Source organism: Aulostomus chinensis, chromosome 2 (genome assembly GCF_037954235.1).
Source record: "Aulostomus chinensis isolate RoL2024-O1b breed Wild chromosome 2, RoL_Achi_v1.0, whole genome shotgun sequence".
Taxonomy (NCBI): Eukaryota; Metazoa; Chordata; class Actinopteri; order Syngnathiformes; family Aulostomidae; genus Aulostomus; species Aulostomus chinensis.
Window position 1 is genome coordinate 7744528 of NC_141321.1, and position 24180 is coordinate 7768707.

Genomic DNA, 24180 nt, shown 5'->3' on the forward strand with positions numbered 1-24180 from the left:
AGTAACAGAAGGGTTTGCTCTATTTTTGAAGTGTGAATGTATTATTTATGTGTGTGGAGACGTGTCTGTTACAGTTTTATTGTGCTTCTAAAGACTATTGCTTTTATTTGGGGAGAATAAATACATATTTAAAGACCAAAGACCCGACGTTTTGTCATGACAATGCCAGTAGAAGTAAAGAAAAGACAATGTTTTAATTGATTTTGCACTCCAGGAAGAAAAAATCACATATTTACATTTAAAAATATCTCATCTGGTGTCTTTAAAGAGATGGAAATGTTTATCGCTGACACATGCAGAGAGAAATGATTCAGACATCGCCCCCGTGTGGGCCTCAAGAGTTATTACAGCAGAACAGAACAAAGGAGTCAAGGGTCGCTGACTACAAAACATGTTTTTGGTCAAATAAGAAGCAAGAGTACATTAAGGTCTTACATATACAATAGATAAAGAAATATAGTAGGCTAAGACATCACACATAATGAGTAAAAGTTGATATATGTGTTTTTAAAAATATATATTAGAAACAGCAGTGGATGACAATGCTAGATTAACACTCTGGGATGTAAACGGAGAGCAAATGAGTCATTTTACTGCTTTGTTTGTCGTTATTAAATCCCTTCTCTTGATAATTCTATGGGAGGGTAAAGAAGTTCCTCTAAGCAGGTAGTTATTAGTACACAGTACCATGCTGGGGGAAAAAACTGCAAGAATCAAGGTTCTGTTGGAGGGAGTAGTCCTGTATTTCAGGCCTGAGACTGGAGGACGGAGGGCGGATTCACAGGCTGCTGTAGATCCTCTTGATGGTGTCGCCCTCGTCCTTGGTGATGATGCCCTTCTCGATGTAAGCGTCCACCTGCTGGTCCATGAAGTCCTTCAGTTTTGACAAGTCATAATCTGTAAAAAAAAGGAAATAACGTGTCTATAATTGAGAAAGGAAGTGAAACATCCAGGACACATAAGACAACAGAATCTTATCGTGATGCTTGAACTTAATGATCTGCTTGAATTCAGAGCAGTGCATAAAGAAAAGAACGAGGGTTATAATTTGAGATTTTACTTAGCTGTCAAAACAGTGGGTGGGTAAAGAATTAGGGTAGCATTTATATTTACGTACTATATTGGGTTGTATATAAAATAGGGATCTTCTTAATATTAGAGATTGTACTGGTTGTACATAGACTAGAGATATTTGTTTATAAATTGGGTTGGTTTGTACTGTTTAAAGGATCAGGACGATGTTTCTAACTTTCCATACATGAGCTGAAGATAAGAGGTAGGAGTAAAACTTCCTCCTACTCCTTTTTCAACATGTACTGCAGTATTCAATGTGTTTTGTTTCAGATTATTTGTGTACTGTATCCCGAAGTGTCTTCTTAAGACAAGACACCCAAACAGGCCATAATGTGGCTGTCGTTCATGATCAGGACGGATTAAGGTCAGAGTTAGCACGTCTGCTGGAGAATATAACCAGCAAGAACATGAAACAGAAAGGCAGAAAGATTGGTGACGGACACTTAACAGGTTACACTTATCAAACAATTCAATTGAAGGAAACAATTTACAACAATTCACCAAGTTCTAGACACACTGCTTGGACTCACTTTGCTCTAAAGTCATTATCCCAGCAGGATGGGGCTTCTTTTAGAGAAGAACCGACTCGGTATCATCAACCACGGCAAGAAAAGCAAACAGTGCCGTCTCTGCTCTGATGAGTAAAGAGGGGACAGCTGGACAGAGGACAGCGCGTATGCTTTTCTGCTCGAGCAGTGATGTACTTGATTGCTCTGAGACGCGGTTCACTACTGACAAACAAGACCTGTGTGAGGGATTAACACTCAGCGCTGCTCTTTGCTGCCCTGACTGTCACAAGTCCAGAACCGAAATCAGGATGTCGCCTCTCCGTCCATCTGCTGCTCTGGCTAATCTGTGTCATGTGTAGGCGCGCGCGCGCACACACACACACACACACACACACACACGCACACGCACGCACGCACACACACATTTACACGCCCTGTGATTGTCCTAATGGGTTCTTCTGGTAGAGTAAACACAATAAATGGCCTAGCAGGCGCACTCTGTTTCTATGGCATTGTTTTTGGTTGAAAAGGCTTTTGTTCTCCACCAGCTGTACCTTCTCTAAAGAGGAAGAAATGCAGAGAAAGTAGAGGGAGAAATTTAGAGTGTTGGACGAGCAGGAACTAATGTTCTTCATGCTGGCTGCTGAGAGTCCCTTACCAGGAATATTGGGTGAGCATTTAGACTCCAGACTGAGCTCGTCTGTTCTCGTACCATTATCTGTCTGTCTCCTCCGCACTGACAGGCAGGCACGGAGGCCCCTGTTGTCCCAGACAACCGCTACACACACTAGAATGCTAATGAAGTAGCCCATACACAGCCAGGTTGGAGATGAGCACCACACAAAAGTTCCCTGCTGCTACGGCCCTGCAGCTCCCATCTGCTCATCAGTACTGTAAACTCACTCTCGGGCTTTTTTTTTTTCTTTCTCTGCGGTTTTCAAGAGGCAGCCAGGAATCTGGGTCAAACCCTGTTCTATCTGTTGCACTGACTGAATTATTTTTTTGGCACCAAATATTGATCTGCGCACATTAGATCAGGCCACTGAGCATCAACTGTTGGTTCACTTTGATTTCTGGCCGAGCATCACTCGTACAATGATCACTTCGGCACTGCTTCGTTAAAGGACGTAGTTTCGTTACATCTTGAGAATGCTGCCCAGTACAATACAAGAAGCCTGGTTTGATGACCGTGTTCATATCTGAGGATGTCCAATCCATACACGGAAGGTGGTTTGCAGCTCCCCAGCTCCTTCCATTATTACCTATCATTTGGTTGTCAGCAAGTCCATAGGTTTTTGGACCCTGATGTGACTAAAAACTGGAAAACCACTGAAGGGTATACGCTACAGAATTTAAATGTTGATTCAAGATGTCTATACTCCATGAAATCATTGCCTAAGATCCTGGCCGGCACTCCCATTGAAGTATCATTCAACATTCTGAAGAGATTAGATTATCGATTGGAAAATATGGAAGGATAATGGAGTAACAAAGCTTTGTCATTTACTCTCTAATGATGACCACAATCGTTGAAAAGAATTTGATGATTTAATCATTGATTATAATATCCCAGTGAGCGAGTACTTGAACTATATCACTCTCCAGCATTCTATTGAATTATGTGTGTAACTGCAAACACAGATTTGAAAATGTTCGACGCAGTCATGATCTGTGAAACAAAAACATAGTTAAGTTATGGTATTCAACTTTAAATGATAGTAGCGGTGATCAATTTGATGTTTGGACAAAAAAAAAAAGGGCCAGAGATCTGCATAAACGGGAGGAAGAGCTGTCCTGGAATGATACATGGAAAAATGCAAGGCAACCCTTTCCATGTCTAAAAAACAAACTAAGACAATTCAAAATACTCAACAGATTATATTACACACCCTCAAAACTATTTACAATGGGCTTACAAGAGGACAGTAGCTGTCCAAAATGCGGCAGTACCGATGGAACCTTGCTCCATTTACTCTGGGACTACCATGAAATAAAAGAAATTTGGTTTGGCATCACAAAACGGGCCGTGAACCCGATCAACAAAAGCATTCCACTGACACCAGAATCATGTATATTAGGGGATTCACATAATTTAAAAAAAGTTTCACCTGGAGAAAAATGGGTCTTCCTCTCGTTGTGCATGATTACTAAAAAAATAATCATGAACCACTGGATTTGTTCCACGGCTCCCTCCGGGAAGGAATGGGTCACTGAGGCCGTGGAGACAATAAATTTAGAGAAAATGGTCTTTAGATTAGAAAATAATGACCGGGGTTATGTGGACATTTGGGTTCCGTTAGAAAATTATCTACTGTCATTATGGTGCACATGGTTTTGGTTTAGTTTTTGTTGTTGTTGTTGTTGCTATTGTTGTTTAGGAAGTTGGCTTGTTGAGATTTGATGAGCTTAGGTGCCTGAAATCATTAAAAAGGAGTAACGGGGAGGGATGGCTAGGGTTGGAAAGTACTGGAAGCGTGCTGTTTATCTGATTATGTCTCATTTAAAAAAAATGTTATTATTATTTTGAATACGTTTGTGTGTACAAGTATGTTTGTGTTTGTGTATATGTCTCTGTAAAATAAAATTTATTAAAAAAAAAAGCATGTAGTTTTGTCTAATTCCCCATCCACTCCTGTTCCCTTTGCTAAGCTAACTAGCAGTCAGCTGATCTGGTACGTTCTGACTCCTCCTCCTATTGAAGCGGCTCAAAGAGATGGATGGCTATCACCCTGTTGAGAGATCAGTGCCCTGAGCTTTGGAGAGCAGCAACATTTTCTTGGCTTTTTCCCATCCATCCATCCATTGTCTTCCGCTTATTCCTGTTAAGGGTCGCGGGGGGGTGGAGTCTATCCCAGCAGCCTTCAGGTGAGAGGCGGGGTTCACCCTGGACAGGTCACCAGTCCATCACAGGACCAACACATAGAGACAGACAACCATTCACACTCACAGTCACACCTACGGTCAATTTAGAGTATCAATCAGCCTCGTCCCCTCTTGATGTCTTTGGACTGTGGGAGGAAGCTGGAGTACCAGAGAGAACCCACACAGGAACAGGGAGAACATGGAGACTCCACAGAGAAAGATCCCATGCTGGAGCCGGGACTCGAACCCGGCACCTTCTTGCTGTGAGGCCACAGTGCTGACCACTGCACCACCGTGCAGCCCTGGCTTTTTCAGGTATGACAAAATATTCAAAGGGAAGCATCCAGTGACAAAGATTTGATGGTCTTTTCATGATGTTTTTTGTTGCTGTTGTTGCGTTAGAAGTGCAAATGGATTCAGTCTCTGCGACATTTCTTTTTGTCATACATGACTGGATCCACACACGCCATAGATGTTGAGGGACAGGTAGCGAGATTAACTCAGGGGACCTTTGTCTCAGGACAAAACCGCTGCATCACGGGTAATTAGGACAGACTCCTGAAGAATGATCCATATTCATAAGATTTCCCACTTCCATAAATCTATTTAAATTGCTAATTGAAGTTAACAAAAGAGGCTTTAAATGTTTTGTTCTTCTGTGCGTCACCTTAGACCCACCTGTGACCCACCACGACTCAAGAGAGGAGAAAATGTTTTCTTGTTCGTAAAACACAGCAAAGGCCGGATGGGGAGGACATCATTAGACTCGATGAAGTTATTCACAGACGTGATTCAGCTGCCGGACGTGATCAAGGTCTGCAGCTGAGCTCTTTCAATACGCGAAGAACGGGAGTGTGTCTCACCATCTTTGCCCTCTTCTTTGTTGTGTTTCTTCAACCATTCGATGTTCTTGCGGATGGCCTCCAGATACGTCTCAGACTTGCCGGGCCGATCTGAGGGGAAGACACAAGAACACATCTTACATCCAAGAAGAGTTTGAAAAGGCTTCTAGTGTAGAGCATCAGTACTCAGAGGAGAATTCCCTTGAAAGACACTCATAGATTTATTAATTATTTATCCCACAAAACTTTCCTCAAGCAAAACTTATGCTTCATTTTTTTTTTTTAAATCTATGCAGTGATGGGAACTCGGTTCATGAGAACTAAATTGAGGCTTGTGACTGATCAGGATTAGATTGTTTCACCAAATTTTCAATAAAATATTCCGCTAAATAATTCAAACACAGCCGAAAAGCTTCCATAAATTCTTATGTAACTCTGCACAGCCTGTTAACACATAGCACATATTTTAGTTGTCCTTGTGGGATTTACTTCATTCTCTGCTGAAATGTCCAGAGGATAATCCCGCTGTGTTTCATTTTGTTTTTCTCTCCTCTGTGCGTGTGTGTGACTGTGTATTGAGCTGACAGACAATAATGGCAGCTTTGATAGGCTTTCCTGTTGTTGTTATTGAACTGGCCTAGTTCAGGGACAAGCAGGGTCTTAGCTGGGATCGCCCTGGTGTTGTTTATGAGCCGTCGGCCCTGCTGAGCCCCAACAAAAGGTCTGAGGTGGTCTCAACCGTCACATTTGTACGCTTAACTAAAGCAGCACAGAGATGATTGCTTCATTTCATTCACTGAATTGATGTCACTTAGTTATATTCATGCATTTATTTGAGACCTCAGGAAAAAAAAAAATCAAAGCAGTTAAATCACATAGGAAACAAAGAGTCAAGCTGGATCTAGAACCTAGATCACTTCTCAACGGCTCAGTGTGAATCAGGTAGTTTTAGCGGGTCATCAGAGCGGCGTTGTGGACTGACTGGTCTCGGCTGACAGCGTCTCCTCCTTGGTGGAGTCCTTCAGGTTCTCGTACTCCTTCTGCATCTTGGCGGCTTCGGCCTTTGTGTTGTCGTCCTCGTCCAAACTCTTTGCTAGACCAACAGCAGAATGTTGAAAATGGATAAAAGTCTGCTTGTCTGATTAACAAGTACGTTTTTCGATAAATTTCTTACTTTTAAGAGCAGACCAAAAAATCGAGATGAGGTAGGCTTTTTTCTACCAGTCAGATAAATAAAGTATTTGTTGCAGTTAATCGGTACGTAGAAAACTTAAAGTACCTCATGTGTGGTGTAGTACTTATAGATCAGATATTTAAATAGCAAAATGCTAGACGTCATCAAGAGCTCGACAAGAGAAAAGAACCTTTCTAGATCAGTTTTATGTCTGAAGAACTGACAGACCCCGGAAGAGATGATAACCGGGTTTTATATTTCAAATATGGTTTACTTATAGAGCAATGATCAAACCATGTGTCATATTTTCTGATAAAAAAAAGTATTCTCTCTACCGTTGGATCCCATGAAATCCGGTGGCCCGAGAGATTTGCCCAATTTGTTCTTGGTCTGCATGGCAATCATAGCGTCCAGGTTTTCTGCGGGTGGGTGAGACAGGACAAATATTAATTTCAAGTTTGTGCAGCATTGTGTCACCAGTTCACAGTGCCGACAATGAATGGCAGCCTCAAGCTCTTCCTCTGTGACTCAGAGGCTTGAAGGGATTTAATTCAGTTAACGCAAATGAGGGATGAGTGTACGACGGTCCTAATATTCTAGTTTGCACTGCTTGCACTGTGGATCGTTTGTTTATGAATTGCATGCTGAATACTGGCCAGACTGCTGCTGTATCAGAACAGGCGCTTCTGATATAATTAATAATGTTTGTCACACCATGTACTGCTTCTCTGTGTCAAACTGTTGGCCAACAGTGGGTCAGGAGCCCTTCAGGTGTGTCACTCAAAACATTGCAGTCCAAAATGACACAACCACAGCAACACGTCCTCTCTGATCAACAATGCTGGGGTAATTATGATGTCAAACTCCACATGAATCCACGACCGGCCATGCCCTGGTTTCTTCCACACAGAGAAAATGCCAGAATGTTTTCAGTTTTTGGTTCAGATTCTGAAGGTGATGATGAAACATGGAAACTTGATTAATAATCGCTAATCACATGAAGGGGAGTTCCGCACACACGACAGCCACGCTCTCCTACAGTATGTACCACACCTCCTTCCCTGCACTTCCTCTGTGGATTCATGCCACCTCCTGCACCTGGACCACACACAAACACACACACACACACACACACACACACACACACACACACACACACACACACACACACACACACACACACACACACGCACGCACGCACGCATGCACGCACACACACAGACACACACACACACACACACTGCTCGTCTTCCTCCCTCCCTCTCCTCTGCATCTCTGGCTCTCTGTAGCTGAAGGACAGCTGTGTGTGCTCAGTTGTGTACCTGGGTCACTCACTGGAACACCGTATCCAGTCGGGGGCAGTTGCTAGGCGATAGTGACAACTGTCCCGTTGTCCCTGACAATCTGTAACAAACTATAAGGCCAAAGCCAGGGGAGGCTGCCAGGGAAACTCGCTTCCTATGCATTGTTAAAAGGCTGTTATGTTCTATGTGACGTAAGCCAATTTTTCTCTGCCGCCGCCACTGGAGGTCATCTGAAGGAGTATCGATCATCCCTCCATGGTCAACAAACGATTTAACACTCTGTCACAGCTTTTGTACACATTCTCAACCCACGACAGTTGGTTTCAGATTATATTTCTGCTCCCATTAGATAATGAACAGAAAATTAAAATTAAATTAATTTAAATAAATTTTCTTAAGTTTCCTGCTTCTAAAAGTTCAGGATTTTTCAAATGAAGCCTCTTCCCAGTCCTGATGGTCATTTTAAACAGAGAGCAAGGAGCGAGATGTCAGGTCTGGGGCTTGCTGCTGCTCACAGAGCTGATGACTTCCCTCACCAGCACTGCCTCGTGACCTTTTCTCTGGATACTGACGGGACGGCCATAAACCAGGCTGGAAATAGGACTCCCCTGACACTAATCTGTCTGTGAGAGCTTTACACTCGACTGCAGGGGCTGATAGGGAAAACTAGCCTGGTTCAACACGTATAGAAAACCAGGAGAGAGCAGTGATAAGAGGTTAGATGCATATATGCTAGAAGTGGCCATCTCTCTCTGTCCCACTCAGCGTGTGTGTGTTAGGCCACGAAGATCTAAGATGATACCCGTAACTTACATTGTTTCATATCAAACTCTGTGCAACTGACACCACAATAAAGACATTATTCTTGCTTTTTTTTCATTTTAGGAGTATTTCCTCTGGTCTGCAGAGTCACTGTACTGAGTTCCTGTTGTTCTCACAGTGTCATGGTCAGCCCTCTCATTCCTACCCCTAATTCGAATTCGTTCCTTGGTATGACAACATTCCTCATAAGCATTTCTTTAGTATAAGTAAATTATACCATTGTGACATGGCACCAATGAGAGTGACTATAAAAGATGGAAAGTAAAAAAATTAAAAATAAAAACCAACCTTTAATGAAAACGATTTTGTGAAACTAGAATGTCAAGAATGATCAGTTAAATAATAAACTACAATTCTGGTAAGATATTTAAGTGCGTTATGCTCTGAATACTCTCGAGTGGCTTAATCAATACCAAATAAATCATTCATTCTTGGTTTTTAAAGCAGCCATAACTCATCAAAAGAAATGAAACCTTTCTTTCAGCAATCTAGACTGAATTTACTAAACAGTGAGTAATTGATTAAGTTTTTTACAGTTGTGGAATTGATGGACTTTTTAACTCTCGCTCTCTCTATATGCATATATATAAATATACACACAAATCTATCTCTCCCTCTCTCTATATAATAGAAATATATAAACATATACGTAAATATAAATACATATAAACATATATGTATTTCTATATGTAAATATACACACGCATATAGATATAGACACAGGTGTAGAAAACATGGGATAAATGGTGGTTAAAGGACGTATGAACCATTCTGACAGACGCCGCGCTGACGCTGACATATGAACGCGTCTCACCCAGGTAGGAAACTCCCTCCTCAGGTGTGATGGTGCCGTACTTCACCATCATCTTCACAAAGTCAATCAGTGTCTTCATGATGGTGATCAGCGTCTCTCTCTCCTGAACGTCTTGATCTACAACGGCAAACAAGAAACCTCATTAAAACATTTTTTTTTGTAACAGGTTGCCATGGTGATAATGTTACTGTGCTGTACTTGACTGTGGGAGTCAGGATGATGGGACTATCATTAATTAGTGATGCGTGTGTGTGTGTGTGTGTGTGTGTGTGTGTGTGTGTGTGTGTGTGTGTGTGTGTGTGTGCGTGTGTTTATGTGTGTCATCTGCACCTCCTTGGAGGACATGTTGGGATGAACAAAGCAAGTACTGACTCATCTTTGAGAACATTATTGCCATGACAACAGCTTTGTAGTCCTGTTCTTGATCTGCTACCCAGGAGAAGAAGCCTGGAAGCAATACCGTGATCAGTGACCCGTGGGTAGGCCGGTACCTGAATTGAGGCTTCTGAGGAGGCGGTAGAAGTTTGGGAAGTACTGGAGGTCCTGGAGCCCGTCCTCTGGGCTCACCTCATTGCCCTCCTCAGGATCTTTGTCCCAAGTGTTGTCTACTGTCTCATCCCCTTCGTCCTCTGCATCCCTGTCCACCTCATCCTCGGTCTCATCCGCGGCCTCTTCCTCCTCGTCATCGTTGAAACTGCGAGTGGGCTGCTCCCAAGCATCCTGGAGGGTCATTCTTTTGTTCATCTCTGTTCTTATTTTCATAACATCAGCATCATCACCAGCATGTACTCAGCAGGTCTTACCGAGTCTGCTCCTGCACCCTGGTCCTCCTCCTCTCCTCTGAGTTCTTGGTCAGAATTCTCAATCTCGTTGTTTTTGGCATTTTTAGTGATGAGATCCTGGAGAGCCTCTGCCACTTGGTACTCCAGAGTGTCTGCTTGACTGTCTGTTATCTATAGAAAAACAGACAGACACACGCGCTGTGAGACACACGCACTGTGAGACACACGCCCCGTGAGGCACACGCCCCGTGAGACACATGCCCTGTTAGACACACGGGCTGTTAGACACACGGGCTGTTAGACACACGCGCTGTTAGACACACGTGCTGTGAGACACATGCCCCGTGAGGCACACGCCCTGTGAGACACACGCCCTGTTAGACACACGCCCTGTGAGACACACGCCCCGTGAGGCACACGCCCCGTGAGACACATGCCCTGTTAGACACATGCCCTGTTAGACACATGCCCTGTTAGACACACGGGCTGTTAGACACACGCGCTGTTAGACACACGTGCTGTGAGACACACGTGCTGTGAGACACACGTGCTGTGAGACACATGCCCCGTCAGGCACATGCCCTGTGAGACACACGCCCTGTGAGACACACGCCCTGTTAGACACACGCCCCGTGAGACACACGCCCCGTGAGGCACACGCCCTGTTAGACACACGCCCTGTGAGACACACGCCCTGTGAGGCACACGCCCTGTGAGACATACGCCCTGTTAGACACACGCCCAGTTAGACACACGCCCTGTGAGACATACGCCCTGTGAGGCACACGCCCCGTGAGACACACGCAGACCTTAAGAAAACAGAAAACAAGAAACGTCCACTATCATCTGGTCCATCGCCAGCCTGAAATGTTGTATTTTGCTTGTGTGCGAGCTCTGTTCGTGTTAGGGGAGATGGACAGAGGCACGTGCGCGGACTTTAAATCTACATGTAGCCCATATTGATCACTATCACTGAAAGATCTGCCTCAGGGAACCCATCAATCAGGCAGTTCCTCATCCTCTTCCTGTAAGTACACGACGGGAGAGGAGGACCCTGCTGAGGTAAGGTCAAACCACAAGCTACGTCACAACCTACCAGCCCCAGCTTGAGCAGCTTGGAGACAATCCTGTCAAATACTCCTCTGTCATCCTCCTCATAGATTTTGTTAGCGATCTTCTGGACGATGTCGTCTGCAGTCAGCGGAGTGCCGTCCACCTGACGGAAGCTCTCCGGATCATCTGAGAGGAGGACACACATGAGGCAAGTTATTAAAACCCTCTAGAAATCCCTTCAACTTCCTCCTGACGTCAAGCTCGTCTGGTTTCATCTGTCTGACTGAACACCGTTGAATGATAACAACATTGCTGGATATTTTAAGAATATTTCAACGACAGAAAAAAAACTCCCTGTTTCATCACTTCTGATTGAATCCAAATCTGCCAATACAAATTCCAATAGCAGAGCAGAGATCTTAAGAGTTTTTTTTCCTTGTAATTGATATTTTAATCAATATCAAAAAAGAAAAACTGGACAAACTCGATATTTTATGTCTTCAAAAACATTTCAACTGCGACGTCCCCAAGTCCCCATTTTCTTCAGCTCCCGTCTGATCTCATTCTGCTACTCATTTGCAGATGTAGACACCGCTTCTGATGTCAGAGCAGCTGTGACATCATCGCACCTGATTCTGATGTCCCATCTCTGATTTCAACCCCATTTTTTGGGCAAACAAATTACACAAATTTTGCAGGAGCTGTGTGTGCTTCCTTCACGCACATTTTCCAGTTTTCTCTGCCTTCATATCGCACAAAAATCGCACACTCCTCATACTCAAGATATCTTTGTATCTGTATTTTTCAACAAGAAAGCCTCGAGTGTAACAGCTTGGCTATTTCATAACTATCTCCGCTGCTATCTGAGGTCCACACACATACCTTGGCCTCTACTTGTGGGTGGACTCACCAGTGTTGCATCTTCAAGCTCTATTTCTATCACGCTCTCCAAAATAAGACATTAGATCCACATTGTGCTCTCCAAATTTAAATGTAACATAACCTGCTGCTTGTCATTGCTGGGCATCCACGTGAATTGATGAAGTGCAGCACTGAGTGCCGGGTGTCTGAGAGATGCTGCTTTATGCCGATGATGCTGAAATAAAGGTCAGTACAGTCAGATGTTGTCGATCTGAACGAAGACGATATCAGCCGACGAGGCACACATCAATTCCACAGGAAACTGAGGGTTTCATGAGGATGGCCTGTATTCAGAGGCAACTTTGAAACAAGAATGGACTTCATCACTGTGGTCTCAGAGGTCTGTCTTGCGTAAAGAGATAAAAGAATGCTTACTGCTGCTCCAGTAGTTTAGCATTAGCGGCCAGAGCTGCAGTGTTGCAGGGAGGGAGGATAATCTTTCTCTCCTATGTCCACGTGTTCTCTCTTTCAGTCTCCCTGCTTACTCCCATCACAGGCACGTGTTTTCTCTGCCAACTCTTTCCTAAAATGTCTCCTTGGTGGCCTGCTGGTGTCAAACAGAGGCACGAGGTCTGGGGCCTGCCCTCACACCACCTCTAGCTTCTCTACGCTGACATGGGCCAGCAGCTCATGACATGCCTCTCCTGCCACAGCAGCTACTGTATGCGTACCCTGGTACTTGCCGTAGTCCATGCCGTTCTTAGTTGAGTCGTAGTCCTCAGCCAGACGGCGGATCTTGGTGGAATCGGACTCATCTGGAATGTACTGATCCTTCTTCTGACCCGCTTTTTCCGGCACCTCAGTGGTCCCTTTTGACCTCTGGTCGTCAGCCAGTGACTTGAGTACCGTGGAGTCGTCCTGGTCTGACTCTGCGTCCTTGGAGACAGGGGGACGTTTGCTCTCTGAATGGAGGCAGAGACAAAATGATGGACAAGGGGAGATCATGAAATGCCATCACCGGAAGGTGGTTTAATAGATGAAGGCTGTTTTCCTGGAAGTGCTGCAACATGAAGCCACTCAGCAGGCAGAAATAAAGTCATTAATTGATTGGCAATAAGGTTTCCTCTTACCAGCTGACTGGACTGCAGCCTTCACACTGTCCGCCTCAGCAATCTGGGCCAAAGACACATGTTGAACAAAACATTATCATTCACAAAATAAGATTGGACTCAGTAATGTTGACAGGAAATGTGCAAACTTCTTTTGACCAGAAAATGAATGGAAATTTCACAACAGGACAGAGGAGGAGGGTCTTACCTGCTCTTGTATGGGCCTTTCTTCTGTCAGCTGTCTGTTGTACACTGTTTTTTCTGTAACAGACACAAAAAAACCCCAAAACAAACATGTATGGAGTCAGTAAGAATTCGTTTTTCATAAGACATTATGTAGGTAATAAATTAGAGATAAATAATATCTTTAAAAAAAAAACAAATCTTTAGTGTTGTTCAATTATATTTCTTATTCTACCCCCCCCCCCCACATCAGCGTTTTGGGTTGTCAGACTTCATATGCTTATATGTGCTCTTCCAACTCTCCCTGCAAAGGCAGACCTTAATCGGATTATCAAACAAAAGATTAAACCGCGGCGAAAATAGACCAGAAGCGGCCTCACCACGACCATTAAAAACCCCAACTCACGCTGAGCTGCGTGGCTGCATTCTGTTAATCAACAGATTTACAGCAACATCTTCAGAAATTATAAAACCTGCTGAGCAATTATAATGTCCTGGTCAATGTCAGTTTCTATTTGCATTTTGATTCAATTTCCCTCCGCTACCTTTTAATTCAATTATCAGATGAGATGGCCCGCTGGCGATGATCTGTTTTAAACCCGCAGGGTACGGGTTCGGTGCTCTTAAAGTTTTGGGAACTAAGTGGGGGGTGGGGTTGGAGGTTCTGTCAGCATATTGTAGGTGTTACAGTGAGAGCATCTACTCACCCGGGGAGAATCTTCACATATTGAATGTCAGGCTGTTTAAATGCCAACTCACCAGCAGCGGCGGCTGTAGGTGTGGGGAAGGCTGAAATCTGGCTCTCTACGCTCAGGAGTAGAAGCTGGAAAAGGATGAAAAGACCGACGTGCTTTGACGCCATCCTGAAACAAGCCGCGAGCCTCCGGAGGCGAACCTTTCCCTTTTGTCTTCTGCTCTTGAGCCCCCTCCAGAAGAACAGTGCTGAATGTGGACAGCTCCGCTCCGGTTGGCCGCTACCTGGTGCTGAAGCTGGCGAGGCTGCGAGCTGGGTACCTGGACTCTGACTGGCTGACTCTGACTGACTGACTCTGACAGACTGGCCGTATGTCCGCTGTGCACTGGAGCTGTCGGCGGTGCTGAAAGCAGGTCACCTTTTTAGACACACAAACAGATCGGCAGAGAGGCTCGACAAGCCCCGTGTGATCTGCAGCATCACCCTGCCGGGCAGTAATACTGCTCACTACACCAGGACCAGCCCCCTCTGGAGGAGGAGGAGGAGGCGGGGAACACTGCAAAAAGTGTCCACCCCACAGGCTCGCAGGGTCCCTGCAGGAACGGCCGTTGTTTCTACTGTGTACAGGCTTCAAGTTCTTACTTTGCACATCAGACTGAGACATGAAAGCAGGACAGAAATTAAACCGCGCAGTGGGACTACTCAATAGCTGAATCTGCTTCCTAGAACCGGGCCTTTGTTGGTATATATTAGTAAATATTTCTGTTTCTCTATTTTTTTATGGATCCTTAACAAACCCAGAAATGATCACCAACAGTCAAGACGGGGCTGTGACGTATTTCTCATCTGGATGTCGTTGATATTTTCAATTTCTTGTTTATTTGAATTATTTTCCTCGATGATATTGTTTTGATCTTTTTACATTTCCTCAAGTTTCTGTTGTTTGTATCTCCATTTTTGCTCTCCCTTCAGAATTCTTTAAAGATGTCATTAAACCGTATCATTCAAGGTGTAACAATAATGATAATAATAATAATAATAATATGGGCAAAATGACCTGATTCACCTGATCAATACATTTATACCTATGTAAAAACATAATATTTTAAATACTATGTCATATTTTTTTCCGGGAATTGTACATGGTGTCATATTTTTTGCAGTGTTACAGCAGGAAACGCGCCTGAGATGTGCGTCAGAGGCGACCTGCGCCATGGTTGTAAATCTCTGCTGTCCACTAGCCAGTCAATAGCAGCCGCTATTAAAACGGCAGATGATTACAACCACAAGCATAGGGGACACATATCAGGCCGGTTTTATGGCCTCTGTTCTCTCATAAACTGGCTAAATCGCTAATTAGATGTAGACACGCATCTCTGACATGATGAGTTTCCAGCAGCCTGTAAAATGAGGGTCACAACAAAAGGAACTGCTTTTATTTTCAGGTTTCTGGTAAACAGAAGCCCAAGGTCATGAAAACCTTTGGTGTCGAGCAGGGTTGAAAAGAAGAGTGTGATGGTTCCGGTTCCTAATGGAGACGTTTTCTGGGACACTGACCCCTGAGGACTTCTCGGCATCATTTCTGAGTTCCTAGTTTTATATTTGTGTTGGGCATCAATTAGGTTTAGGACGAAGACAAGGGCTGTCCAAAGAAAGATAGCTGTGCAAACTCTTTGTGTGTGTGTATGTGTGTGTGTGCGTGTATGTGTGTGTGTGTGTGTACATTTCTACCAACTGAGAACTCTGTATGTTTTGAATGCAGGAACCAGGGTGAAAATCTAGTTCAGACTCAGTAATTCCTCAGCAGAGTTGAGCATTTCTGATTGGCTGAGAACTCACAGCATTTTATTTCACCTTCCCGTGCAAGTAAACTGTTTATTTTTTCACTGTTGACTGTTTTTCACAGAAACAAAAAATGTGCGATTGATGAACTGGGGTGGTTTATATAATCTTCCCAGGAGTTTAGGTTGTGGTGGAGTTGCAAGAACATTTTATTTCCTTGAAGAGAAGTTTCAGGAACTCAGACCCATCCCAATGGGATCTGATCACAAGTGAGCAGTTCACACTTGGCTTCAACATGCATCTCCACTTGCATCTCCTGATTATTTACTTATTAAACACTGGTTAATTGAATATATTATTGTGTCTCTCTTGAATGAATTTTACAGGAAACCTGAAACACTCTCCTCTTACGCAACACTAATGGTGGGTCGTTTAATCTTTTAAAAGCCTCAAGTCACACAGCAGACTGTTCTTAGGCTCCCGGGTAACAGTTGCATAGCAGCTGAACACACTTCACCAAGGAGCAGACACAGTAACTTCTAACTGTAACAGCATTCACAACTAAACTCATACTCAGTGTCCCAAACAAGAACTGTTAATAGTTGGCCACACACGACCCCACAGACTTCACCAAAGGCCCGAGTGGATGGTTCCAGCGATGGCCCGGGAAAGTCAGGCCACAACCAGGTTGTACTTGCCCACCAAAGTTAATTTCTGTAGTAAACTCAAGGGCAGTTGGTGCTATTGGCAGATGGACTGATTCAGCTGTCTCAGCCATGGCAAATGTCAGTAGTTTGGGTCGGGTGACGGTTACGGTTAGGGTTAGGGTTGGAGGTTGGAGGTCCACAAATGCTGTGAACCTCCAACCCTCCAGCACAGAACAGAGGTAGAGGATGGCAGTTCCCAGTCAAAGGAGACGCACTTGCACTCTTTGGGAGTGGAGGTTGGCTGAGTGGCTGCCAGGACCCATTCGCCGTCATCCAGAGTTTGATGCTGTTGCGCAGCTCGAGGTATGGAACAGTGGAACAAGTTCACCATGCCCCGTAACTCCTGCCAAGACTTTACTGTGGCAGGTGGAGGAAAACTCACCACAGCCTCTACCTCTGATGGGAGGTTGAGTGCCCGTCTCTGGTCACACTGCTTCCCAGAAGGTCAACAGCATCCCTCTTGGCCGAAACAGACAAGAAGTTCCGTGTCTTCAACAAACACATTTTATCAGTACCAATACTTGAAGGATGGCTGTGTTTTAATATGAGTGCACTACTGCTGCTGTTGTTGTTGTGTGTGTGTGTGTGTGTGTGTGTGTGTGTGTGTGTGTGTGTGTGTGTGCGTGTGTGTGTGTGTGTGTGTGTAGGGCTCCATCAGACAAGTCATTAGTAGCATTAAGGGATATGATTTGGTTGATGTGATGTTAATCCTCTGGTCTATGAAAGCTGCAGGTCTGAGGCTAACCTTCATGCTGGTCAGTGATTGGCTGATTCGTCTCTCAGAGTTTGTTTTTTGTTGTTGTTTTTTTTTACACCCAATAGCGCTTCATTGTTCCAATCAAGTTCATGCAGAACAAACATAACAATGCATCAGCAAAACAGCTTTAGGATACTCAGGCCTCATTCATGAACAGTTCTTCAGCACACCGAGACTTTACCCTCAGTTTAGTCACTGACAGGAAGCAAAACCTGATTATTTTTGTAACTCCTTGCCCCTGACATCTGTTGTATCCCTCTTGTAATATCAAAATCTTTTCAACCCAGAGTGATTGACAGTCACAAGTTCGGGCTTACAAACAAACAACAATCAGGCTTTGTTTCCTGTCTGTAAGACTAAACAGTATAAAAAGTCGAAGAACATTAAATGAGGGATGTCCTTTGAGTCCAAAGTCTGTTTGACATCGTTGGCCTTGAGATTTGAGGGCTTTTAAAATATGACCTCTTTCCATTCTTGACCTCTCAGTAAACTAAACAAGTACAGGGAGGCCGACTGCCATCGAAGCCTTACTGACCATCTCAGATTAGCAACATCAACTGTAAAATCTGGTGGGATTTCCTGCTTAGGAGGACAAACTTTAGTTCAATCGGCTGTTTTATGTTACTTTCAGGAGAACATTAGAAGGCAACATCAGTGCACTGACCCCCCCCCCCCCCCCCATTGATACATTTTAGCCCTTCTGATTGACTTCTACCTTAAATGCATGCTAAGATGAATGTAAACAATTCACAGTGTCAGCCAGTGTCCAATCATGGACTTTATTTAATCATGATGTCACTTTACAGTTGCTGTGTTTGTGAAATGCGTGTGTGTTGGCTTTCTTCATTACATTTCACTAACTTGATCAAATAATATCAATATGAGTATGGTGTGAGACGCAAAGTGTAAAGAACAGACACCACACATTTCACCCAGTTTACAGAGTGTGTTCATCAAGAGTTCATCGCAGGAAGGCAGAATCTATTATACCAGAGAAACTAAATTCTCAAGCATACGTGCAGACTGCAGACATAGATAGGAACACCGTACAGAACCCATACCTCCAGCGCTTGGCCTGTCTCGGCTGAGTGGTGCTGCCAGTAACACCAAAGGATACTGCCCAGGAATATCAAGTTTTCATCTAAATGCGGAAGAATCACCAAAGTGGCCACCAGAGGCAGGTTCTATAACCGTATGCACTCAGGTCACGAACAAAATGTACTCATCTGCTGACACCCACGGCCCTGTTTAAGGGGTTACGGAGGCAGGCGGTTAGCGGACCGTGCTATGTGTGCGTTTGGGGCGTTTTCAGCTTCGTTTTTTAATCAGAAGGAGTGTGATCAGAACGCGAACCAAAACGCAGGGTGCAAAAGATAATTAACCACCCAATTATTCATAGGAGGGTTTTGGGCGTGACGTCACTCAAGCCAAGCAGAGAGCACTGATTCTGTCTGAATCCCTGATTGGGTTTAATAGGAACTTTTTACAATAATGAGTACAAAGACAGATTAGTGTGTTTACGTGAACACAATATTCTAATGACTGAGAATATTAGTTTCCATGAGCTTCAGCTATGTGATATCTGAAAAAACTGGTATATATAGTTAACTGTCAGATTTCTCTTCCGGTACACGGCACAGACTCGTATCGGTGACTTGACGTTGCTCTCCCGTGTTGTCATGTCATCCTCTTTCTTCTTTTTCTTCTGGGTTTCCTGCAGCGTGTTGATATTTGCACAGATTTAAAAAAAAAACTGAAGATTTCAGATTAATCTTTCAATAAGGCTGGAATTAATCATTTTCTTTGTCTTGTTTGAGGTTTTATTTTATTTTTTATACTTCATCAATATTAAATTTACAATCTAACTTGGTGTGTCAGCCATTGGTTATCATTGAGTGCCCTCTGGTGGTGCATTGGTTGTATCTTGTGTCATTATTTTCATCTCAGGTCAGGAGCAGTCATCCACGCGCTACTACACTTTCATAGTAATGAATATGTTAGGGATGTGGGATTCTGGGCTGCATCCTGGCCTTCCTATTTGTGTCAGGTGGTCTTTTCCTGGTGATGTGTGTGTTGGAAGAACAAGGCGGAGGCTGAAGACCTCCGACAAATATTCCACAGGAAGGAACAGGAGAGGAAGGCTAACTTTGATCTTCTCTGCTCTCTGGATGACTGTGGAGTCGAGGGCACAAGAGTCTCTCTGGAGCTCCTGAGCGGTCTTCTGCATCAGAGATTTCCTCCCCAACAAGCTCTGCACACCCCCTTCTCTCCCATGGTTGACCAGACCAACAACACAGACCCCAGTTGCTATCTGACCACCACCTGCAGGATGATGGACACCTGCAGATTAGAGGATGCAGGCAATAATCTTAATCCTGTGAAATGTCCCTCAATTCTGGTGTAGGTGTGACCAAAAAAACCTCCCCCACAGACAGAGAGAAGAGTCCCCCTACCCTGAACACCTGGTCTTAAGATGGACTACAAAACTCCACTGAAGTCTTTTCATCTGTCTCCACTACTCAGAGGGATTTACTGCTTCCTTTAGTGAAATCACCTCTGCCTTCAGTCGCTGCTTCAGGCCCAACGTGGAGGATTCACATTGTGTTGAATATGTTTGCCTTTAGTGAGCAGATCTCATAAGGAGTTATCCTTGCTATTGTAATGTGAACTGGGTCCAGGGTCAGTCAGATCCCCAGGCTTGGAGCAGGGCAGAGATATCCTGAGCACTGGGAGAAAAACACGATCAAAAAGCAGGAAATTCACAAGGCAAAATATCGAGTGAGAGCCGAGTGAGGACAATTCTAGATGTCCCAGGAGCTGATCAGATGATGTGGGGATTCCTCCCTTTGCCTCAGAGATGCAGTGTCATCCTAGGGGAGGAATGTTCAACTCCCAGCTTCCTGACAGGTAAATGAGCAGCTCTGCTAGACTACATTTTTATGAGCATGAGATAAAGAAGCTAAATGTTTGATGTGTGTGTCACAGTACATTGATGTTTTAGGCAGGTGTGGAGAAATGCTGGAAAGTGAGTCTGTCTGGGGTCGCATGAGGAGACAGAGGGATTTGAGGCAGCCTTCCTCCACAGAGGATCTGGGGGGGTTCGTTCTTCAAATGTTTGGAACAAGCTCCCTGCTAAGTTCCTTCAAAAACTGTGTGCAAGTGCACCAAGAGGAAGTGATGCTGTTTGAAGGTAAAGGGTGGTCACACCAAACAGTGATTTGATGGAGATTCACTCCTATATTTTTGAAAACATTCTGACATAACAGCATTTCTTCACACCTGCCCACAACCTTTGCGCAACACTGTATAACAAAATCCTCCTCTCACCATCCGGTCTCTGGGGATGGTGATGTTTGTCTCCTTCAAGCTGGGATCCTCTACCAGAGGTCTGGTGGGCTGAGGGTCCTGCAGTATCTTAGCTGTTCCTGGACTGAGCTCTTCTGGACAGAGACCTCAGGTGTTGTACCTGGAGTCTGCAGGAGTCACTCCCCCAGTTTGGGGGTCACAGCCCCCAGTGGCACCACTGTTGACTCTTCTGCCCCTTGTATCTATCCAGGTCCTGGTGCTCCTTCTTCAGGGTGCTACTGTGTCTTGGGATGCTCCATCTATCAGTCATCACCACTTAACCAGTCTGGATCTGGAAGTCCTCCAGGATCTTAGCTGGGTCCTTCTCCACCACCTTAGGGGTTCCTCCATTCTGACCTTAGGACCTGCAGCCCAGACTCAGTGCAGATGCACCATGCAGCCACTTGGTTGTGGTGCTCCATGGTGGCTCTTCCTGCCTGAATCTTCCACCTTGTTACTGTTGCTACTTATATTGTGTGGCTTTCTGAGAAGACTCGTAGCCCAGCCTGCATCTGGGCTCCTCTCTGGTCTGGTAGATCAAACTGTACACACACACACACACACACACACACACACACACACACACACACACACACACACACACACACACACACACACACACAGTAGGAGCCGTTAGTCAGATTCAGTCTGTTGGTTTGTGTCCTGCTACCAGTCTGCCACTGGGTGGCAGTATAGGTTAATGGTGCTGGGTCATACTTGACTCAGGTGCACTATTCAGTATAAGGTGCCTATGCACCGCATCAGCTGATGAGGCCCGGATGGGATCACGAGAGATGGAACTGTTAGTTCAATGTTTCACTCACATTTCATACTCACAGATCAATGGATGGGATGCGCCGTTTCCTCCATGAACTTGTGATTACACGGGAACTTCGAAAGGTGCCCACACCCATCACTCACTGGTTCCTCCTCCATGAAGACATACATTTTGGTGCTGTCCTTGTATTTTCTGAGTTATTCAACTCTAAGGGGGGTATAAATCAGTAGATAAAAGACAAACTATGAAAGGATCTTGTCATTTCTTTTCAAAAATAAACATTTAATTTATATTCATTAAAAAATAAAAATTGAAAACTTATTTTTAATTCAAACGCATTCACACACACACACACACACACAGCTTCAGCTACAGTTTCTCATTATCACACAATAACAACGCTGAGGTTCAAAATCTCCATCACCTTCCTATTGTCTTATAGGTTCAAGGTCAAAGACTCTTATAGACAGACAGACAGACGGATAGATAGATAAATAGATAGATAGATAGATAGATAGATAGATAGATAGACAGATATAAATAGACAGATAGATAGATAGATCGATAGATGAATAGATAGATAGATAGATAAATAGACAGATAGATTGATAGACAGATAGATAGATAGACAGATAGATAGATAGATGCATGAATGTATAGATAGACAGATAGACGGACAGATGATAGATAGATCGACAGATAGATAGACAATAGATAGATAGGCAGATAGATAGATAGATGCATGAATGTATAGATAGACAGATAGACAGACAGATGATAGATAGATCGACAGATAGATAGATGATAGACAGATAGATAGATAGATGCATGAATGTATAGATAGACAGATAGACAGACAGATGATATATAGATCGACAGATAGACAGATAGATAGGCAGATAGATAGATAGATAGATAGATGATAGATAAATAGATAGACAGACAGATAGATAGATAGATAGATGATAAATAGATAGACAGACAGATAGATAGATAGATAGATGATAGATAGACAGATAGATATAGATGCATGAATGTATAGATAGACAGATAGACAGATAGATAGGCAGATAGATAGATAGATAGATAGATAGATAGATAGATAGATAGATAGATAGATAGATAGATAGGCAGATAGATAGATAGATACATGAATGGATAGATAGACAGATAGACAAACAGATGATAGATAGACAGATAGATTGATGACAGATAGATAGATAGATAGACAGATAGATAGATAAATAGATAGACAGGCAGATAGATAGTTAGATAGATAGATAGATAGGTAGATAGACAGATAGATAGATGCATGAATGTATAGATAGATAGATAGACAGATAGATAGATGCATGAATGTATCGATAGATAGATAGACAGATAGATGCATGAATGTATCGATAGATAGATGATAGATAGATAGATAGATGCATGAATGTATAGATAGACAGATAGATAAATAGACAGATAAATAGATGCATGAATGTATAGATAGATAGATAGACAGATAGATAGACAGATAGATAGACAGATAGATGCATGAATATATAGATAGACAGATAGATAGATAGATGCATGAATGTATAGATAGATAGACAGATAGATAGATGATATAGATAGATGCATGAATGTATAGATAGATAGATAGATAGACAGATAGATAGATGCATGAATGTATAGATAGATAGATAGATAAATAGATAGATGATAGATAGATAGATAGACAGACAGACAGACAGACAGATAGATAGATAGATAGATAGATAGATAGACAGACAGATAGATAGATAGATAGATACATAGATAGATAGAGTGGCACATGACAGTATGTAGGTAGTATAAAAACAGACTAAAATGAAGTACCTTCTGGCTCAGGCCCTAATAAGACAAGATGAAAATAAAATTAAAAGAAATAAAGGTAAAGTTACAATAAAGTACCTGTAGGAATAATTTACAGTGATGAAGAGTGCAGGTCACTGTGCGGGCTGAAAGGCAAAATGCATTTTCACTTTTCCCTTTCGTCTGGCGTATTTTCACCGGCGGTCACAGCAGATTCCGCCCTGCAGACCTGCAGCGAACACCGCCCTCATTCTCTGAAAGGTAACGTTCAAGGTCCCTCGGAAAGTAGACGGTCTCCCTTTTCAGAGGAAAAGAACTAGCTTCTTAGGGGCTCAGTCAGATAAAAAAGTGTCAAATAATATCAAGAACATGGTTAAACTAAAAAAAAAAAGAAAAAGGCCAGAACACAACAGTGTCGGCCAAGTAGCTTGCATCAAACAAGAGCGGGCAGAGGATCACCTGACAGCGTCATGTGACAGGGAGAACATCATGTTTCAGACAGTTACTTTATCAAGTCAGTTGAACAAACAGCAAGTCCATAAACAGAAGTGCAGCCAGTAAACAAAGTGGACAGAAATGTTCATCATGTAATCATCAGTCACTGGCTGGAAACTCAGCTGGTTCAGAGTTTGTTGTTCAGAATAATGAATCTTGATTGACATTGTTTCCGTCCTTTCTGAGTTTTCAATTTCTCAGTGGAAATAATTGTATGTTGGAGGCAACAGTCCAGCAGAGCGTGAGTTTATGTTTGAGCGTAAATTTGGTTACTGTATTCAAACTAATGCCAACACTCATCATCAGCTGTCACTCTTCCGGGCAGAGGAGCAACTTTCACCAAGATGGCGGCCACCTCAGCTGACCGAGCTTCACGCTGTAGTCAGACCAGCCA

The 24180-nt window shown here is 43.5% G+C and overlaps 1 protein-coding gene and 1 long non-coding RNA gene across 3 annotated transcripts; both read right to left on the minus strand.

Moving 5' to 3' along the window:
* Positions 1-113: 113 nt before the first annotated feature.
* scg3 (secretogranin III) lies at positions 114-14580 on the minus strand. Of its 2 annotated transcripts, none has more exons than XM_086225541.1 (12): positions 14149-14580; positions 13415-13467; positions 13228-13270; positions 12841-13059; positions 11280-11422; positions 10205-10354; positions 9893-10121; positions 9402-9518; positions 6797-6880; positions 6270-6380; positions 5309-5398; positions 114-897 (listed from the first exon to the last, which is right to left on the minus strand). In XM_086225541.1, the coding sequence occupies exons 1-12, from the start codon at positions 14249-14251 to the stop codon at positions 779-781; spliced, it is 1461 nt and encodes a 486-aa protein (XP_086081667.1). In that variant the 5' UTR covers positions 14252-14580; the 3' UTR covers positions 114-778. The 2 variants fall into 2 exon arrangements, with proteins under 2 accessions (XP_086081667.1, XP_086081658.1); XM_086225532.1 differs by having other exon boundaries at positions 115-897; positions 12829-13059.
* A 6112-nt stretch (positions 14581-20692) lies between these two features.
* On the minus strand, positions 20693-23625 carry LOC147268966 (uncharacterized). The gene is made up of 3 exons (XR_015111224.1): positions 23391-23625; positions 21512-21659; positions 20693-21216 (listed from the first exon to the last, which is right to left on the minus strand). It is a non-coding gene; the product is annotated as an uncharacterized LOC147268966 (long non-coding RNA).
* Between the last annotated feature and the right edge of the window lie 555 nt (positions 23626-24180).